This window comes from Apodemus sylvaticus, chromosome 21, assembly GCF_947179515.1.
Source record: "Apodemus sylvaticus chromosome 21, mApoSyl1.1, whole genome shotgun sequence".
In the NCBI taxonomy this organism is placed as follows: Eukaryota; Metazoa; Chordata; class Mammalia; order Rodentia; family Muridae; genus Apodemus; species Apodemus sylvaticus.
Window position 1 is genome coordinate 25,377,888 of NC_067492.1, and position 18,630 is coordinate 25,396,517.

The 18,630-nt window shown below is 43.1% G+C and overlaps 1 protein-coding gene across 1 annotated transcript; it reads left to right on the forward strand.

Annotated features, from left to right (window-relative positions):
- Nucleotides 1–340: 340 nt before the first annotated feature.
- LOC127672107 (CKLF-like MARVEL transmembrane domain-containing protein 2A) lies at nt 341–15,363 on the forward strand. The gene is made up of 5 exons (XM_052167310.1): nt 341–493; nt 594–752; nt 10,186–10,287; nt 13,536–13,619; nt 15,289–15,363. Exons 1-5 carry the CDS (start codon nt 341–343, stop codon nt 15,361–15,363), a joined length of 573 nt encoding a protein of 190 aa, XP_052023270.1.
- Nucleotides 15,364–18,630: the final 3,267 nt, after the last annotated feature.

The following is an 18,630-nucleotide window of genomic DNA, read 5'->3' on the forward strand; positions in this document are numbered from 1 at the left end:
GGTCGGGAGGGAAAGGACCCCAGGGAGTGGGAGCCATAGCCACAAACCTGGGTCTCCTTTTCAAGGAAGGCCTCGCTAGGACCAGCGGGGCTCAGCGAATGCCGGTGCGTGGAGGGTGGGACTGTCTGGTCCCTGCTGGATGGAGGAGAGCCTGCTGGTCCACTCGTTGAGCTGGGCGCGCGCCAGCCAAGACAAGCGTTGGAACTCTGCAGTCCCGGTGGTCAGTTGAGAGCCACCCTTGAACAGGTCGGGAGACACCAGGCTCTCTCTTGAGCTGGGCCTGTTCAGGGACTGCAGACAAGGCTGGTCGGTAGGAAGCTGAGAGCTTCTCTTAACAACCATGGCCGTAAAGTTTCCATTTCGGCCCAGAGGAGCTCCGGCCAAGGAGGACACAACCCCCAAAAAAGGGTTTCGACGCTATCTGTTTGAATTGAGAGATAGCAATGTGGAGTTCTGGACAGCGGGACATGCCGTGTTAAAGCTTGCGACTTTGGTATACTGGATTGGAACGAAGTGTGGTTGGGATGGGAGAGGCCCTCAGAAGTAGTGTAGAGTGCTCGCAGTAGCTCAGGTGTGTCTATTTTCCCACCCAGGGCTGCTTGGTCAGTGCACTAGACCACTTTGAAGCGATGGTCCCACATCCCATCCTGATCCTGGTCCTCAGTATGGAAGTCGCAATCTACATATTCTTCATCTTCCTCAACACCCTTGCCATCAACCGATACATTGCCTTCATCTTCTGGCCCATGACGGTAAGTAAAGACGGTAGGAAGGTGAGGTGAGTCCCATTCGAACGACTGGGAAAAAGAGAACCTCACCACCTCTACTGGTGCGCAGGCTGGAACGCTGGCTTGGAGAGGGAAAGCCAGGCAGGAGAGGCTCCCAAAATGTAGCTGCATTGGGTCTGTCTTCAGAAACAGAGAAGGCATAAACAACCAGCCATTCCTGATAATGCTGGCGTATGTCTCATTGGGATATCATTCTAGGATTCAAAAGAGAAAATCAGGCTCTGCATAAACTTGTACAGTAAAATGAAGCAAATGTCAATCACGTGGGGGTGGGGGGGTGGAAAGTGTCAGTCTCTGAAAATAAAAAATGCTTCTCCAGAAGCATGGTTTACCTAAAACAGTCATCCAATGGGTAAGGCTAAGCTGGGTGAACTCAGTCTTCATCCCTCTGCTCCCTCACCTGTACCACAGGAGGCAAAAACTTCTAGGGAGATCGACTGCATAGAATCTTGTCATTGTGTCTTAGGACTCAGGACCCGAATACCGTCATATCACTTATGGAATCATTGAGTATGTCCCCCTAACTCCCTTCTAGGCAGTGAACACATGTTCCAACTCACCTTGATCGTTACAAACAACTAGCCCTTGGGGTCAACCAACTAGGACACAGTAAGGGAAAAAAAAGATTCAAACATAATGAAATATGCTTCTGTTAGCCATAACCACCTACCTATCCTTCCCTCTTGTTAAAAGCTGTTAGTGTCCAGGGTTCATGAGTCCTCAGGAAGAGCACTAGGACAGAAGGACTGGAGAAGAGAGCACAAGAGCCTCTGGAAGCAGAATGCATAGAGGACAAAGTGTAACGATGGAGGCCATGTGCTCAGGGAAGGAAGGAGCTGAGGAGATTCCTTCAGTTTAGTAAAAAAACAAAGAACACCAATCTGTGCAAGTCAGTCTCCTAGAGGCACTCCAAAATGTGTAGGAGTATAACCAATATTGCTTTAACTAAACAGTTAAACTGGAAGAAAGGAAGGAAGGTAGAAAGGAAGGAAAGGAAATTCGGGAGGAATGAAAGAAGGGAGGGAGGAGAGGAGGAGGAGAAGAGGAGTGTATAGAGGGAGGATGCCAGCATTCTAGAGGTGGTAAACAGGAGCAGTGATGATATAAGCTGTCAGCTTGATGTAGACTCCTGAGGAACCATCTCAGGAACTTGAGATACGGATTTTCAAACACTCTCAAGTGAGGAGGTAAGGCCTGTCTTAGTGTGGGTTTCTAATACTGAGACAAAGCATCATAAACAAAGCAACTTGGGGAGGAAAGGGTTTATTCAGCTATTCCACATCACAGTTCATCATCAAGGGAAGTCAGGACAGGAACTCCCACAGGGCAGGTACCTGGAGGCAGGCCCTGCTGCAGAGGCCGTGGAGGGGCTCGCCTGCTGGCTTGCTCCATGACATGCTCAGCCTGCTTTTGTAAAGAACCAGGACCACCAGCCCGAGAACGGCACCGCCCATGACGGGCTGGACCCTTCCCTAAAGATCACTGATTGAGAAAATACCTTAGAGTTTCTCAGTTGAGGCTCTCTTCTCTGATCACTCCAGTTTGTCTCAGGCTGACATAAAACTAGCCAGTACGTAGCCTCTTAAGCAAGACGAAGCCAAGCAGAGTCTCAGGAAATTAAAGCAGCACTCTGAGAATCCCGCGTCTGTGAGAGAGATGGGCAAGGTAGACATCACATTTTGCCAACACTAAGAAGAACGAAACATTGATCTGTACCTGACCTGTGGTAATGGGGTGGGAGGGTTCTCTCTGAGATTTGGAAAGCTAAAGCCCTCCCTTCACATAGATGTGGGCTCTTTGTTTTGTTTTGTGTTTTGTTTTTCCAGACAGGGTTTCTCTGTGTTCTGGAGCTCACTCTGTAGACCAGGATGGCTCGATCTCTTCCTCTCTCCATCTCTGCCTCCCAAGTGGTTTGGAATCTGAATTTTTGCTGCCCAGAGCCTTGACATCTTATGCCTTGTGCTGATGACATTAGGTTTACATCTTTAGAGTTCATAACAGAAATAAATGCAGAACCACAGCCAAAGCACAAAGAGATTTGTGATACACTTGACTTTTTAAAAGTCTTCCTTTTGACTTCCTCAAACTAAGAATCAAATTTGCCAAACATAGGAGGTGTTTGATAGTATATGTCTGTAATCCTAACACTCAACATCAAGACAGGAAGACCGAGTTTAAGGCTATCCTGAAATTGTACAAAAATAGACTGTGCATATAAATGCTGGAGAGATGGCTCAGTGGTTACACTGGCTGCTCTTCCAGAGGTCACAAGTTCAATTCCCAGCAACCACATGGTGGCTCACAACCTTCTATAGGGGGATCTGGCTCCCTCTGCAGGCGGGCAGATGTATATGCAGCAGAGCACTCATACATTAAATAAATGAAAAAAATTTTAAAAGATTTATCTTTACAAACAATAAATAAATGCAACAAGCTGGAAGATTAGAATTCTGACACTTCAAGATCATAGATGAGCTGAGGTGTCAGAAAATAATAAATACTGTTTAAATACCTGCAGACAAAAAAAAAAAAAGGGTATGACACTGGGCAATCAGTGGTAGTCACACATGCCTTTAATCCCAGCATTGTGGATTCAGATGCAGGCAGATCTCTGAATCTGAGGTCACCTTGGTCTAGAGAGTGAGTTCCAAGCATACAGGATACACAAGGAAACCCAGTTTTAACAACAAAAACAAGAACAAGAAAGGAAGTTTGAAAGCCAGCCTTGGCTACATTCTAAGTTTGAGGCTAGCCTGGGCTATAGTGTTACCAGTGGTGGAGTTATGTGGCTAAGGTATTTTTAGATGCTTGACCTTTTACTCAAGCCCACAGAGACTGCGAAGTAAGGAATAATGTCTATTCAAAGTGAAACCATTGAATAGGGACATCTTTCTTTCTTTCTTTCTTTCTTTCTTTCTTTCTTTCTTTCTTTCTTTCTTTCTTTCTTTCTTTCTTTCTTCCTTCCTTCCTTCCTTCCTTCCTTTCTTTCATTCTTTCTTTTTAAGATTTATTTATTTATTATATGTAAATAGACTGTAGCTATCTTCAGACACACCAGAAGAGGGCATCCGATTTCCTTACAGATGGTTGTGAGCTACCATGTGGTTGCTGGGATTTGGACTCAGGACCTTCGGAAGAGCAGTCAGTGCTCTTAACCACTGAGCCATCTCTCCAGCCCCGGATATACACTTTCAAGATTGATAGCCACTACAGGAGTGAATGTTATCAAGACCCCAGTCATTACTTGGGGGCTTCTTTCAGTTATTGTTTGAGACTTCCTTTATGAGGTTCAAGTGCAGGAGGATTTCAGGTACAAAGGGAGTCATTTGGGTGGGTCTCTAGTTTGACCAATAGGCTTGGATTATGGAAGCACTTGCTCACAAAACATGTTCCTTCCCACAATGCATTTTAATTTTAATGATTTTAATCACATGCAACTCCAATTATGCATACTCATTAGATGGGAAATACAAGATTCTTGCTAAAATTTTCTCTTGAACATTCAGTTTTGGCTTATCGCACATGCAACCAAAAAAGGTTTAGGCCAGATCAGCTCTCCTACCCTCCATATCCCTCTCTAGAATACTGGATAAGTTTTACTTAGAAATTGTCCAAGTCGTGCTGGAGAGATGGCTTAGCAGTTAAGAGCACTGGCTGCTCTTCCAGAGGTCCTGAGTTCAATTCCCAGAAACCACATGGTAGCTCACAACCATCTGTAATGGGATCTGATGCCCTCTTCTGGTGTGTCTGAAGGTAGCAACAATGTACTCATATACATAAATCTTTAAAAACAACAACAACAACAACAACAAAAAAAACCCAACAAAAACAAGAAAAAGAAATTGTCTAAGTCATTAATAAGGAAGGAGAAACTTATTCCATTAGGACTTTGATGCAGGGGATGGTTTGAGGTTGCTAACAGGTTGCTAGGTGCTTTGTTCAGAGAGGACTATATATGCATCCTACATGCAGATGAGTTCTACGGTGTTAAATGCATTATTAGACGAGGGATGTATGGGGCTAATGAGATGGCTCAGTGATTAGCTCAGAGGGTAAGAGCATTGGGTGTTCTTCCAGAGGACCAGGGTTCAGTTCCTAGCTCGCGGCAGTTCACAGACATATTTAACTTCAGTTGCGGGGAGATTGGCACCTTTTCTGAACCCTGCAGGCACCAAGCATTCATATAGTACACAGACCTACACACAGGCAAAACATGCACAGAAAATGCAATAATAAGTTTAAAAGCCCACAGAATAGGAATGTATACATAGCCCAACCCAAAATGGGTCCCAGGTTGCTAGATTATTACCTACACATGCCTGTCCCAACATGAGAGCCTGACTCAAAAGGAAAAATAAAATCAAGTGTCTGAAGAAAATACCAAGATAAAACAGGGGATTAAAGATATGCCTGAGGCTCTGGGCCTGAGAATGTACCTGTTAGTGGAGTACTTGCCTTACCTGTTAGTGGAGTACTTGCCTTACCTGTTCAGATAAGTGCGTTTGATCCTCCGCACTGCACGAGCTGGATGCAGCTGTGTGTTTCTATAATCTTAGCACTCAGAAGGGGAAGCAGGGAGACCAAAGAGTCAAGATTATCCTTTTCTACACAATGATTGTGAGGCTAGCCAGGGAGACATGAGACCCTATCTCAAACAAAACAACGAACGAAAAGAAAACAGGTAACCCTAAAGCTGACGAAAGAGGAGACAAACAACAATAGCGAGGGGTTAAAAAAAAAAAAAGAATTAGCAGGCACGGTGGCCCGCACCTTTAATTGCAGAAATCTGGAGGTAGAGGTAGATGGATCAGCTTGGTCTACAGAGTGAGTCCCGGGACAACCAGGTTACATAGAAAGAGAAGGTCAAAAAAGAGGAAGGAGGGAGAATGAGAAAAAGATAGAGGAAGAAGAGGAGGAATAGGTGGAGGATGAGGAGGAAGAAACCGAAAATCTAGGTCCTTAGGCAGGAGTGAGGAATATAGACAACTCAAAAAGGAAGAAAACAAAACAAAACAAAAAACCCAAAGAAAATAGTGCAAATATCAAAAAAAAAAAAAAAAAAAAAAAAAGCTTTAGAAGATCATGAGGGAAAAAACCCTTAATGCTAAAATATAGGAAAGTTGAAATTAACTTCTTCTTTTTTTTTTTTTCCGAGACAGGGTTTCTCTGTATAGCCCTGGCTGTCCTGGAACTCACTCTGTAGACCAGGCTGGCCTCGAACTCAGAAATCTGCCTGCCTCTGCGTCCCACAGTGCTGGGATTACAGACGTGTGCCACCACTGGCCGGCTTGAAATTAACTTTTACGCTATAAAAATATAACTTACAAAAACAGCTCAAATAAACAGATGAACAGGTACACCCAGAGGTGACTTACCTGCAAACATATTTTTTTTCTCATTGCGTAACTTATTATTTGTTGTGTTTAAGCCATTTGATCTGTTTGAGTGACTTGGAGGTACACTGTGAAGCAAGGCTTCTGACTATCCTAATCATCAACTAAATAATTTGACAAGGTCATAACCCTGTTATGCTTTTATTAATTATTTCATCTTTCCCCCACTTATTTGAAATGCTGTTTTTGTCAAATGCTTAAAGAATGCCACATGTAAGATTCACTTCTTGTCTTTCCATTTCTTTCCTTGGCTTCCTTTTCTTCTTTCTCTTTTTGAAGGTTGTATCATATTCTGTATGATAGGGATTCCACCTTGAAAGCAGATGTGAGAATAAAAATAAATATAGGTCTTCCTCACATTGAAAGTAGAGACTAAAATGTTCAATAAAATGTCAGCACACCAAATCAAGCAGCATATCAGAACAACGTATGACAGAAAACATCATACGTGTTAGGGTTGCAAGGATGGTTTTGTCTTCAAATTCTATCAGTACACTTTTTACTCTATTGTATTTACAACAAAAATATTGTAAGTTGCAGGAAACCTAGTTGGTAATGATCAATAATAACTTTTTAATTAAAGTCCTAACAAACTAGGCATCAAGGACACATCTGATCTTAATAAGAGGTGTCTATCCAACATTGCTTTTCTTGGTGAAGGCTTTGTTTAAAACTCCTGCTGATTCTGTCTGCTAGTGAACTGCAACCTGAGTATAATGTGACAAGAAAGTCCAGGTGTGTGCAGATTGGGGCAGAGAAACAAGCATTGCTCCCATGTAACGAGAGTCTCTGCAGAGAAAACAGAGGAATCTGCAGCCACAATTATCCAAATAAGTGATTAAGATTTCCAGGACCTGAACAGCAGTGCTCCTGCATGCTAGCAGAGAACAGTAACAAATGTGACCTGGACACCATCCAGGGTCTACCGTGTGTCTGAGAATAAACCTGCGGAAAGACAAGCTCAGCTTCATGGCAAGATTATGGAATCTGGCTAATGGATATCAAAGGAAAACCTAAACAAGTTGAGAAATATGCTGTATTCCCAGGTGTGAAATTATTACCATAGAGAGGGCAGAAACAACTGCCTAAGGGTGAACTCTGGTGCATAGGTGTGACTGAGGAGGCAGTTACACTCTTGAATTCACAATGGCTGTGGCTCTGTGCACACGATCTGGCCCATGAACACCCTCCGTGGAAGTTCAGGGGCTCATGTGCTGACCTAAGAGATTTTTTTGTAGTCACAGGATTGACACAGAAAGGACATTTTCCTCAGTGTGTAGCCACTGGTAAGATTCTTTGCTTCTGTATACAAATCCCCACCCATGCTCCCAAAACAACCACAGTGAAACTCACTGGGGCACAGGTGTGCATGTGCACATGAACACACACACACACACACACACACAGAGGCACAAGAAGGAGGAGAATGTGGGGATAGTTGGGAAGAGCAGAGTATCCAAGAATACCCAGATTTGGAAGAACAGAGAGGAGGTGACAGACAGGGAGAAGGGCCAAGAGATGAAATTTTTTTATATACATATGTGAAAATACAATGAAATCATAGTTATGTATAACTGACACGAGTTAATAAAAACATTGCAAGTAAAATTCTTTGAAAGGATAAAACTTGGAGGAATGGATTTGCTCAATCAGATATCTGATTGATTACAAAGCTTTGGTGCTCACTTCCAGAACATCCTGCTATACCACTCCTGGGCATATATCCAGAGGATTCCCCACCATGTAATAAGGATACATGCTCTACTATGTTCATAGCAGCCCTATTTATAATTGCCAGATGCTGGAAAGAACCCAGGTATCCCTCAACAGAAGAGTGGATGCAAAAAATGTGGTATATCTACACAATGGAGTACTATTCAGCCATTAGAAACAATGAATTCATGAAATTCTTAGGCAAATGGATGGAGCTAGAGAACATCATACTAAGTGAGGTAACCCAGACTCAAAAGGTGAATCATGGTATGCACTCACTAATAAGTGGTTATTAACCTAGAAAACTGGAATACCCAAAACATAATCCACACATCAAATGAGATACAAGAAGAAAGGAGGAGTGGCCCCTGGTTCTGGAAAGACTCAGTGAAACAGTATTCGGCAAAACCAGAACGGGGAAGTGGGAAGGGGTGGGAGGGAGGACAGGGGAAGAGAAGGGGGCTTACGGGACTTTCGGGGAGTGGGGGGGCTAGAAAAGGGGAAATCATTTGAAATGTAAATAAATTATATCGAATAAAAAAAAACAAAACAAAAAAAAAAACCAAAGCTTTGGTGCTAGCTTAGGAATTCACTCATGGAATTGTTACAAGTCAAATGTCTGTGTCCTCCCCGAGACTGGGCCTTTGAGAAAGCAATGAAGGGAAAACAGAAAACTTAAGGTTGGGATCCTGGTTCAAAATGAATATTAGTGAAGAGACAGTATCATCATCTCTGGCTTGCTCCAAACCCACCTTCTCATTTCTCCAATGAAGACAGAGAGGGAAGGGCAGCTGTCTCCAGCCAGGGCGAGGACTCTCAGCAGAAACCAGATTTTCTGGTCATTGATCTTGGTTGTCCCACCCCAAGACCTCTGAGAAGAGGAACATCTGTTGTTTGTGCTACCCAGTATATAGCATTTTATAATGGTGGGCTGAGCAGATTAATGCAGAAGTTAATCAGAGAATCCAGACTTCTATACATCCTGTGACTTGTATATAACAGAGGTAGCATTGAAGAAGACTAGGACAGTGGCTGGAGACATGGCTAACCGTGGAGAGCATTCGCTGCTCCTGCAGTAGATCTGGGTTAGGGTCCCAGCACCCAGGCAGCTCCCGAGCTCCTGTAAGTCTTATTCCCGTGAAGCCAATGATCTCTTCTGACCTCCCTGGGAACTGAATCAGAATCGTTATGACTACATACAAACAGGTGTGGTGGCTTGAATATGCTTGGCCCAGGGAGTGGCACTATTTGGAGATGTGGCCTCCTTGGAGTGGGCGAGGCCTCGTTGGAGGAAGTGTATCCCTGTGGGAGTGGGTTGGAGAGCTTACTCCTACCTGATTGAGGAAGCCAGTCTTCTCCTAGCAGCCTTCAGATGAAGCTGTAGAACTCCTGCATCAGGCCTGCCGGGAAGCTGCCACGCTCCCACATTGATGATAGACTGTCCCTCTAAACCATCCCCAATAAGATGTTGCCATTATAAGAGTTGTCTTGATCATGGTGTCTATTCACAGGAATAAAACCCAAAGTAAGACAACAGGCAATACACTCATACACATAAAAACAAAAAACAAAACCAAAACCCAACCAACCAACCCCCTTTTTCTTTTAAAATACAGTCGGACAGAATATTCCAAGAGTACCTAGGAGTATTGGCAGAGAGATTGAACATCCCACTAAAATTAAAAACAAAATTTAGACCTTTAAAAAAAAAGTAATAGAAAATGGGACGATGGGTACAAATAGAGATTTGGGTTGGCTTTTTTTTTTTTAAAAATTCTCTTTATTATTTTATCACCACCCTCACGTTCGGTATTGAGAGAAGAAAGGTTGTATGCAGTAAGGGAGAGGCAAATCCCCAAGGAAAGCAAAGGAAGAGAGTTGATGGAGGAGCAAGCCCTAGGAGACGGAGGTCCAGGGGTGAGGCAGGGCTTGGGGTGAAGACAGAGCTGCCCCTGAGAGGAGAGAACAGAGATGATGAGGGGGTGGAGCCCAACAGAGAGGCCACGCAGTGGCCTGGCTCTGGTTTATTTACATGATTATTGACAGGCACTAGATACATACGGGATTAGGGATTATGTAGACAAGATGGTGGCACCTGAGGTGGCTCCTGAGGGACTTTGTGCCCCACTCACAGAGGCCAGCAGAGAGTCACTGCCTTTAAATATTTTATGCTAAATGATCGGGGGCAGGGGGAGGGAGGCATTTGAAAATGGTTCCATGGAGGAGACAGTGCTGTTTCCAGGGTGGATGTGGTACAGCGATCTAAGAGCACCTCTCTCTCCCACTTTCAGGATATCTTCAACAGCCTGTTCTCCTGCGTGTTCCTCGGAGGCAGCATATACTTTGCTTTGAAGGCTAGACGATTATTGCCAAAGCCCTACTTAACCGCTATGGTAAGGTGCTTTCTGCTGAGCTGTGGATTTCCCCAAATCACTGTTAAACAAAATCTAGCGTCAGGGGTTGGGAGGGAGTTGATCCTGTAGAGTGCCTATGGCACTGCCAAAACCTACTGTAGTGCCTTGTGCCTATCTATAATGTTGGCATGCAGGAGGTAGAAGCAAAGGACCAGAAGTTGAAAGCCATCCTTGGTTCAATAGTGAGTTCAAGGCCAGCCTGGGATGTATTGGGATGTATGAATCCATGTCTCAAATGAACAAATAAAACTTGGAGGCAAAGTGAAGAAGTTAGTAAATATTTTATTTTATTTTTTTTAGAAAGTACATTTTTAGCCGGGCGGTGGTGGCACATACCTGTAGTCTAGCACTCTGGGAGGCAGAGGCAGGTGGATTTCTGAGTTTGAGGCCAGCCTGGTCTACAGAGTGAGAACTGGGAGAGGTTCTCTCTATACAGAGAAACCCTGTCTTGAAAAAAACAAATTCAAAAAAACCAAAAAAAAAAAAAACCAAACCAAAAGAATACATTTTTTCTTATGCAATATCTTTTTTTAATTTTAATTTTAATTTTTTATTATATTTAATAAAATACATTTTTCTACCAATCATAAAAATTATGGGCATGTTATTAAATGAACATAAAAAGATAAAGTCTTTTTGTTTGTTTGTTCATTTTGTTTTTAGTAGAGTTTAAAATCTTGGCTCTTACTGTGGTACAAACCCAAAATAAGCACAACTTTTAGACATTGGAGTTCATTGTAATAAGGCTGTACTTCAATGTCCCTCACATCAGTAAAGGATTTTACCTCCATAGTGGCTAAGCTAAGAGTTGACAATGCTGCTGTGCCAAGGGATAAATTGTAGGCACAATTATTTGGATACAGTTTTCCTGCTATGGTCAAAGCTATTTGACTTGAGTGATTGTCATCATTCTCAGCCCACAGGGAACAGGTTACATTCATTTAAGAAATGGTGTGTGTATTAAGATGGTCTATCCATGAAGTTGTTCATCAACTCTTTCAGTGAACAATGGTTTTGCTTTGAGGATGACATGGACATTGGGTGAGGGTAAGATTCTGGTTCATTGTCTGTGATGATTTTGAAAAGCATTCACCTCAGAAAGAGTGCGGTCATCTTCAAAATTGATACAATAATTATAAATATAAAGCAAAGCATTCAGTCTCACTCTTTGTTGTTCTCTTACAGGCCACCTCCCAAATTGTCTCTGGTTTTTTTTTTTTTTGGCTGTATAAATAATTTTGCAATATGTAAGCTGTTCTGAAAACCATAGTATAGTGTAAAAACCTCAAATAAATAATCCTACTTATAGAGATGCTGAGATATAAAAAAGCATGGTTTCAAGACCATTAATTATATGGTACATAGCAAGACGCTGTCATGTACAAATAAGCAGAAAATGTGTATGGATTGTTCATTATTAAACATATTTCTCCAATTACCAAATTAGAGAGAGCCAACAAATATCTAGTTCCTCATAGTTTTGAATTTCAATCGATTGGGATATGTTGGTAATATTAAATTTCATATTAAGAGATATTAAGGAAAAGTGATTGTTACTTCCTGTTATGTTTGTGTGGCTACCTTCTTTTGGGTTTGTTGAAATATTACTTACTTGCTTTTTAGGGTGTATTTTCCCTCCTTGTGTTGGTGTTTTCCATCTATTATCCTTTGTAGGGCTGAATTTGTGGAAAGATATTGTGTAAACTTGACTTTGTTATAGAATATCTTGCTTTCTCTGTCTATGGTGATTGAGAGTTTTGCTGGGTATGGCAGCCTGGGAGGGCACTTAATAGTCTTTTAGGGTCTGTATGACATCTGCCCAGGATCTTCTGGCTTTAATGGTCTCTGGTAAGAAGTCTGGTGTAATTCTGATAGGTCTGCCTTTATATGTTACGTGACCTTTTTCCCTTCCTTCTTTTAATATTCTTTCTTTGTGTAGTGTATTTGGTATTTTGATTATTATATGCTGGGAGGACTTTCTGTTCTGATCCAGTCTGTTTGGAGTTCTGTAGGCTTCTTGTATGTTCATGGGCATCTCTTTCTTTAGGTTAGGGATATTTTCTTCTATAATTTTGTTGAAGATATTTACTGGCCCTTTAAGTTGGGATTCTTTGCTCTCTTCTATACTTATTATTCTTAGGTTTGGTCTTCTTATTGTGTCCTGGATTTCCTGAATGTTTTGGATTAGGTGCTTTTTGCTTTTTGTGTTTTCTATGGTATCTTCTGCACCTGGGATTCTCCCTTCTATTTCTTGTATTCTGTTGGTGATGCTTGCATCTATGACTCCTGATCTTTTTCCTAGGTTTTCTAACTCCAGGGCTTTGTAATGCTGTATCCAGGACTTGCTATGGTGGGATAATTGGGTTCTGATGATGCCAAGTAACCTTGGTTTCTGTTGTTTATGTTCTTATGCGTGCCTCCTGCCATCTGGTTATCTCTAGTGCTACCCGCCCTTGCTGTATCTGGCTGGAGCCTATTCTTCTTGTGACCCTGGTTGTGTCAGAACTCCTCAGAGTCCAGGTGTCTCTGTTATCCTGTGATTCTGGGATCCTGTGATCCTGAGTTCCTGGGTGTGTCAGAGCTCCTGTGAGTCAAGCTGCCTCTGGGAACCTGAGATCCTGGTGTGACCAAGCTCCTGGGATCCTGGGATTCTGGGTGTGTAAAAGCACCTGGGAGTGGAGCTTCCTCTGGGTGTTGTGGGACTGGCTGCAGAGTTTGTGCCCAAGGTCTGCTCAGGGCACTGAGCAGGAGAACCCATGCCACTGGTTGGGCAGAGTTCTTGTGTGCCTGGGTCTGGCTGGTCCCAGTTACTCCCAGGTGTTGGGACAAATATTGTGTCCTTTGCACCTCTGATCCTATGATCCTGGGTGTGTAGAGCGCCTGGCAATGGAGCTTCCTCTGGGTGTTTTGGGACTGGCTGTGGAATTTGCACCCAAGGTCTGCCTAGTAAATAGTTTTAATGATCAAGGCAGTTGTTTTTTTTTTTTAAGGTGGTGTTTAGGAAATTAGTAAAGTTACCTTTGACCTCCATGTATGTCAAAAGAAGAGAAGAAAGAAAACAGATGTGGGGCCACTGGACATGAAACCAGAGATGGCAGACCTAGGGTCCAGGATCAGGAAGCTTGAGGGGTACACTGTGCATCATGTCTGATAAAAGGCAAGGAGAGCATCTGTGCCTTTCTTGTTGGTACAAACCCCAAATAATGAACAGTCATTTGTTTTCCTAGATCCTCATGGGTGTTGCTGCGGTGGCTTGTTTCCTCGACATTTTTCTTCAATTCAGACACTTCAGAGGCCTTAGGATAAGGGAAGTACATGTATAAATTTACATTTTAGCAGGTTGTATTACCATAGTTAATGGAAAAAGATACTTGCATTTCCCTTGGGCATGTCATTTGATCAAAATTGGACACAGATATATACCTGTAAACTTATCGCTATAATTGGGCTAATCAATATAGCTATGCATGGCAAACCTTCTTAGTTTTGAGCTGATTGCTTATATAATAGCAGTCCTGGACAATGATGTCACCTGGTGATATCAGTGCCATCTTAGTGTCTATATTTTTATGATAATTTGCACAACAAAATCACTCAATGTATTTCCCAGAGTGGATCTGTTTGTTAAGAGGCACATGATTGGCACCCAAATCTCTAAAATGTTCCTCATGGCCACGGTAATCCCTTTTTCCTGCCTACTCTAGCCCCAGGGGTCCACTCATCTGCTTTCTATAACTATATTTTCTATAAAATTTAGTTCTGTTTTGTATAAATATAGCTTTTGCTGTAACTGCAGGTGAACTTTTATTTTCTAGAATTTTTGACAAATAACATATTGTCTACTCATCTTGTCATCTTCCATATTTATTTTGAGAATCATCTATGCCATATGTCAATAGTATATCCATATTAATACGTCATTCTTTTTGCTAACATTCCATTGTGTGGATAGACCTGTTTCCCTGCCCTTCATGCATGTGAGCACCTGTGTGTGTGTGTGTGTACATGAGTGTATGCACTTGTGTGTGTATGTGTGTGTGTATGCATGCCTGTGTATCCCTGAGCATGTGTGTGGGTGTGCATACATGTATGTATGTGGTATGTGTATGTATGCATGTGTGCATCCATGTGTTTCTGGGAATTAACAAAGGCCTTCACATGTGCTAAGTTATCGACCTCTCATACCTCCCAGCTCTGATCACGTGTTCTTTATCCACTCACTAACGGGTATCATTTAGGTTGTTTCCAGACTTCAGCTGGCCATGTGTTTAGTAAGAGGAATTACATAAAAATGCACATAGATTTCTTTTTCTTCTGACAGTGTTCCTACCCACTTCCTCCTCCTCTTCCACTCCCACCCTCCCCTTCATCTTTCCCCTCATGGCAACATTCAACTGAAGTTCAATAGGAGATTGCAGATTACTAAGAGTTAAGCAACTGTGAGGGAGTGGACGGTGAAGAATTCTAGGCAGCCAGGATGCAGATGTTTTTGAGAAGTAGCAAGAAGCAGAAAACAAGCAAACAAACAAGCAAGCAGGGCTTGTCTGGGGAAGAGGCGAAAGCAAAGGGCTTTGGGGTGGGGAGAGTTTCACAGAAGACAACCCAGATGTCTATAGGAAGACAGGAGAAGAGCTGGCTGAGGGGGCAGACTGAGAGGGAAGGGAGACAGGCGCTTGAGGGGACAGACCTGAGCAGCCCAGTGGAGTGCTTAGCTGCACTTGAACAGGTCATTTCATCATCTAAACCATGAGCAGGACTCAGGACACATGTTGGCCACGCCTCTCCTGTCTACAGCGTATGACGGAGATCTTACTGGTTTTAGACCTCATTTTGGGGCTGGGATATGTGTAACTCACGGTACAGCACTCACATACCCGAGACCCTGGATACAGTCCCCAGTACCACACATGCACACACCCTTCCCATAGTAAGTAAGCCGACTGAATGATCCATGACTAAGTCTTTGTTTTCTCCTTCTAGGTTTTAACTGTGGCTTCTATGACCTTTTCATCATGGCACAAGTCCCTGAACCATATATCGTTATCACTGGATTAGAAGTCACCGTTATTTTCTTTCTCATAGCCTCGTATATGTGCAGCCTTGACAAGATGATGAGATAGCTCCTATGGCCTTTGCTTGTAATTGATGAACTTTACACCTTAACTACCTTTCCTGTCACAAGAAGACACTTTAGTCAACTACTTGGTTCTCCTAAATCTTTAAGGTGATCTCTGCTCACTGCTAATCAATCCAAGCTTGGGGAAGGCTCTCAGGGTTTCAGGATAACCACAGAATAGAAATACTCTTTACTGTACCTACCAGTAGGTGTGGCTGCCCTTTCTCCTAACTATAAATGTTATGAAATATAGTCTGGTGGCCGGTGGGGGTACCTGGAGGACCCATGCCATGGTGTGTGACTGAGAAATAAACACCATGAAACAGACCTAGTACAAGGGAGGTTTATTCGTGGGAATGGAGGGGGGTGAAGACCTGAAGAAAGGGCAGTGGGAGACAGAAAGGAGCAGAGAGGTGGGGACAGAAAGAGAGGAAGACAGACTGGCCAGGAATATGTGGGAAGAGAGAGGGAGGAGGAGAGAGGGGGAGGGGAAAGGGATGGGGAAGGGTGGGGGGGAGGGGAGGGGGAGAGGGAGAGAGGCTGCCTCTGCTGCTCTTGGCACATACCTGTTGGCAGTGCAGGTGATGCAAGCAGTTGATAGGTTTCTCCCTGGGAGGAGCCTAGAGAACTCTCCTGCAAACTAACATCCCCCCCCCTTTTTTGCTTAAAGTGAGGAACTAGGGAAGGAGGAATCAGGTGAGGCAAGAGTGAGCTCATCCTGTTCTTTAGACTTCTTCCTGCTGACTTTGGGATGAGTTTTGTATTTAGGGACCCTAAGAAAATTAGGAGGTTGTTCAAGTCCTGGGGCAGCTGCCTCTTTCACTGCTCCCCAGGAACTGTAGCACCATCTGTGGTGTCCCAGTTGGAACAGTCTGTGAGGCTAGACTGGAGCACCTGTGGGTAGCTACTCTGCTGCTATCCTGAATGCAGATTTTGAGTAAGCATTTTGACTTGGCAGGATGCTGAAATACATAGACATATTATATGTAATAGAAAATAAAGTTAAGTAGGTTAGGGAAAGGGTTTCACACCCCGCCCCCCTTAGGTATACATTTGAAACCTTTGGGCCCATGGTCTTGGTAGGTGGGGTAGGGAAGCACCAAAACCAGGCAATGGTGGGTGGGAGTGAGGTGTGTGTGTGGGGGTAATCCCACCATTTGGAATAAGCAACAGGTAGTAAACGTATGCTATTGATTGACAGGAGTACTTAACCAGGTAGAGTTCGTTTGATCCATGAAAGGTGGATCCAAGAGTTTCCTGAAGTTTACAAGAATTCTTTTAAATTTATAAAAGAAATAAATTTGTTAAAAGCATGAACTGTTTGAACTGGCAGGTTTTGTGAATCAACTTGACACAACCTAGAGTTATCACAGAGAAAGGAGCCTCCCGTCAGAAATTGCCTCCATGAGATCCAGCTGTAAGACGTTTTTCTCAATTAGTGATCAAGGAAGGAGGGCTCCTTGTGGGTGGTGCCATCCCTGGGCTGGTAGTCTTTGGTTCTATAAGAAATCAAGCTGAGTAAGCCAGGGGAAGCAAGCCTGTAGCAGCATTCCTCCATGGCCTCTGCATCAGCTCCTGCCTTCAAGTTTATACCCTATGTGAGTTCCTGTCCTGACTTCCTTTGGGGATGATGAACAGAGACGTGGAAGTGTAAACCCTTTCCTCCCTAATTTGCTTCTTGGTCATGATGTTTTGTGCAGGAATAGAAACCCTGACTAAGACACTATTTAAGGTGTGGTCAGTAAGACAAAAACCTTCCGTGGAGCAGAAGGGCAAGAGGGGCTTTCCCCTTCTATCCGGAAGACTGGGTGTACATACATTTAGCACAATGAGAAACATTTTTAAGTCTATACTTAAAAGACAACCAAAGGAAAGTTAACATCTGGAACTTGTAACTATGATAGTTGATTGTATACTGGCATGTTTACTAGAGTTAAGCTAATAATTTATCAGAATGCCATTGGTCAATGTTAAAACTCTGAACTTTCAAAGTCCGAATATAACAGTAGCATAGTGAGGGGAAGAAAATGGAAGCATTTTTCATTTCTTTTATGTCCCTTAAATCACTTTCTAATCACTGCCTAAGTTTTTTTACATCTTCCAGCACTCATAACTTGCATTTACCAACCTCAAAACACCTTCTTTGACTCTCAAAACACTTTTTTAGATCCTTATAACTTAAGCTTTTGTATCCTCAGACCCTAAATAAATTTTGTATCTTTTTCTTATCTGGTTACTTAACCATGAGACACAGGTGGTTGATCACTGAAGGAAGTCACTACAAAGTGAGTTTCTTCAGAAAAAGGAATAGCAAAAAGTTACATCTGAGGCCTGTGAGCAAGGCAAACCTATTTGCTTTTCTAGTAAAAGATATGGTAGATTTTATAAAAAAAAATTTATTTATTTATTTATTTTCATTACTTTTTTTTATAGTCCAGTTGTCTCCCCTACCCCCGTTGGCCCTCCCACATTTTCTCATCCCATTCCTCCTCCCCCATGTCTCCAGGAGGATGTCCTTTCCTGCCCCTGCCCCAGCTAGGCCTCCCCTCCCCCTGGGGCCTTAAGTCTCTGGGCAGGGGGGTGCAGTTCCTCCTTCCTCCTCTTCCTCTTCTTCTTCCTCCTCCTCCTCCTCCTTCCACACACTCCACACACTCTCCTCACACTCTCGCTCTCTCACTCCACACTCCCTCTCCACGCACACACACCCCACTCTCCTCACTCACTCTCTCACCTTTCTCTTGTCCCAGTCTTTTATTGCTACTCCAAAAGCCAGTAGAAAAAAAAAAAGAGACATTGCGTAATCATTGCCGAATCAAATTCAAAAGAATAACCACATCCCACAAAGAATGAAGCATCACAATTGTTCCCCAAAGTTTCAAGCTTCCCCTCTTCCCAGGCCTGTGGGCAAAATAATAATAATTGCAAATTTATCATAATTTAAACTTTAACTTTTGACTGACTTATTATACTTCAGCGCTCAGAGCCCCCAGGTCAGCTACACGCATTTTCCCTGTGAAGCTCTAATGATAAATGACATGGGCAAAGCTGCCGGGCACTGGCCAGAAAGAGTCAAGCTAACCCTTAACTCAGCAGCTCCGCGAGCTTTCTGCTTCTGTGCACTGCACACAATGACTCTTTTTAAGAGTCCCAGTGTTGGGGGCTGGAGGGATGGCTCAGTGGTAAAGAGCACTGACTGCTCTTCAGGA

Bases quoted from the DNA above. Each gene is read 5' to 3' on its own strand.
- LOC127672107 (XM_052167310.1), top strand. From the start codon at position 341: ATGGCCGTAAAGTTTCCATTTCGGCCCAGAGGAGCTCCGGCCAAGGAG. The intron at 494-593 runs GTATACTGGATT...TTTCCCACCCAG, and splicing joins TGTTAAAGCTTGCGACTTTG to GGCTGCTTGGTCAGTGCACT. The intron at 10,288-13,535 runs GTAAGGTGCTTT...TTGTTTTCCTAG, and splicing joins AGCCCTACTTAACCGCTATG to ATCCTCATGGGTGTTGCTGC.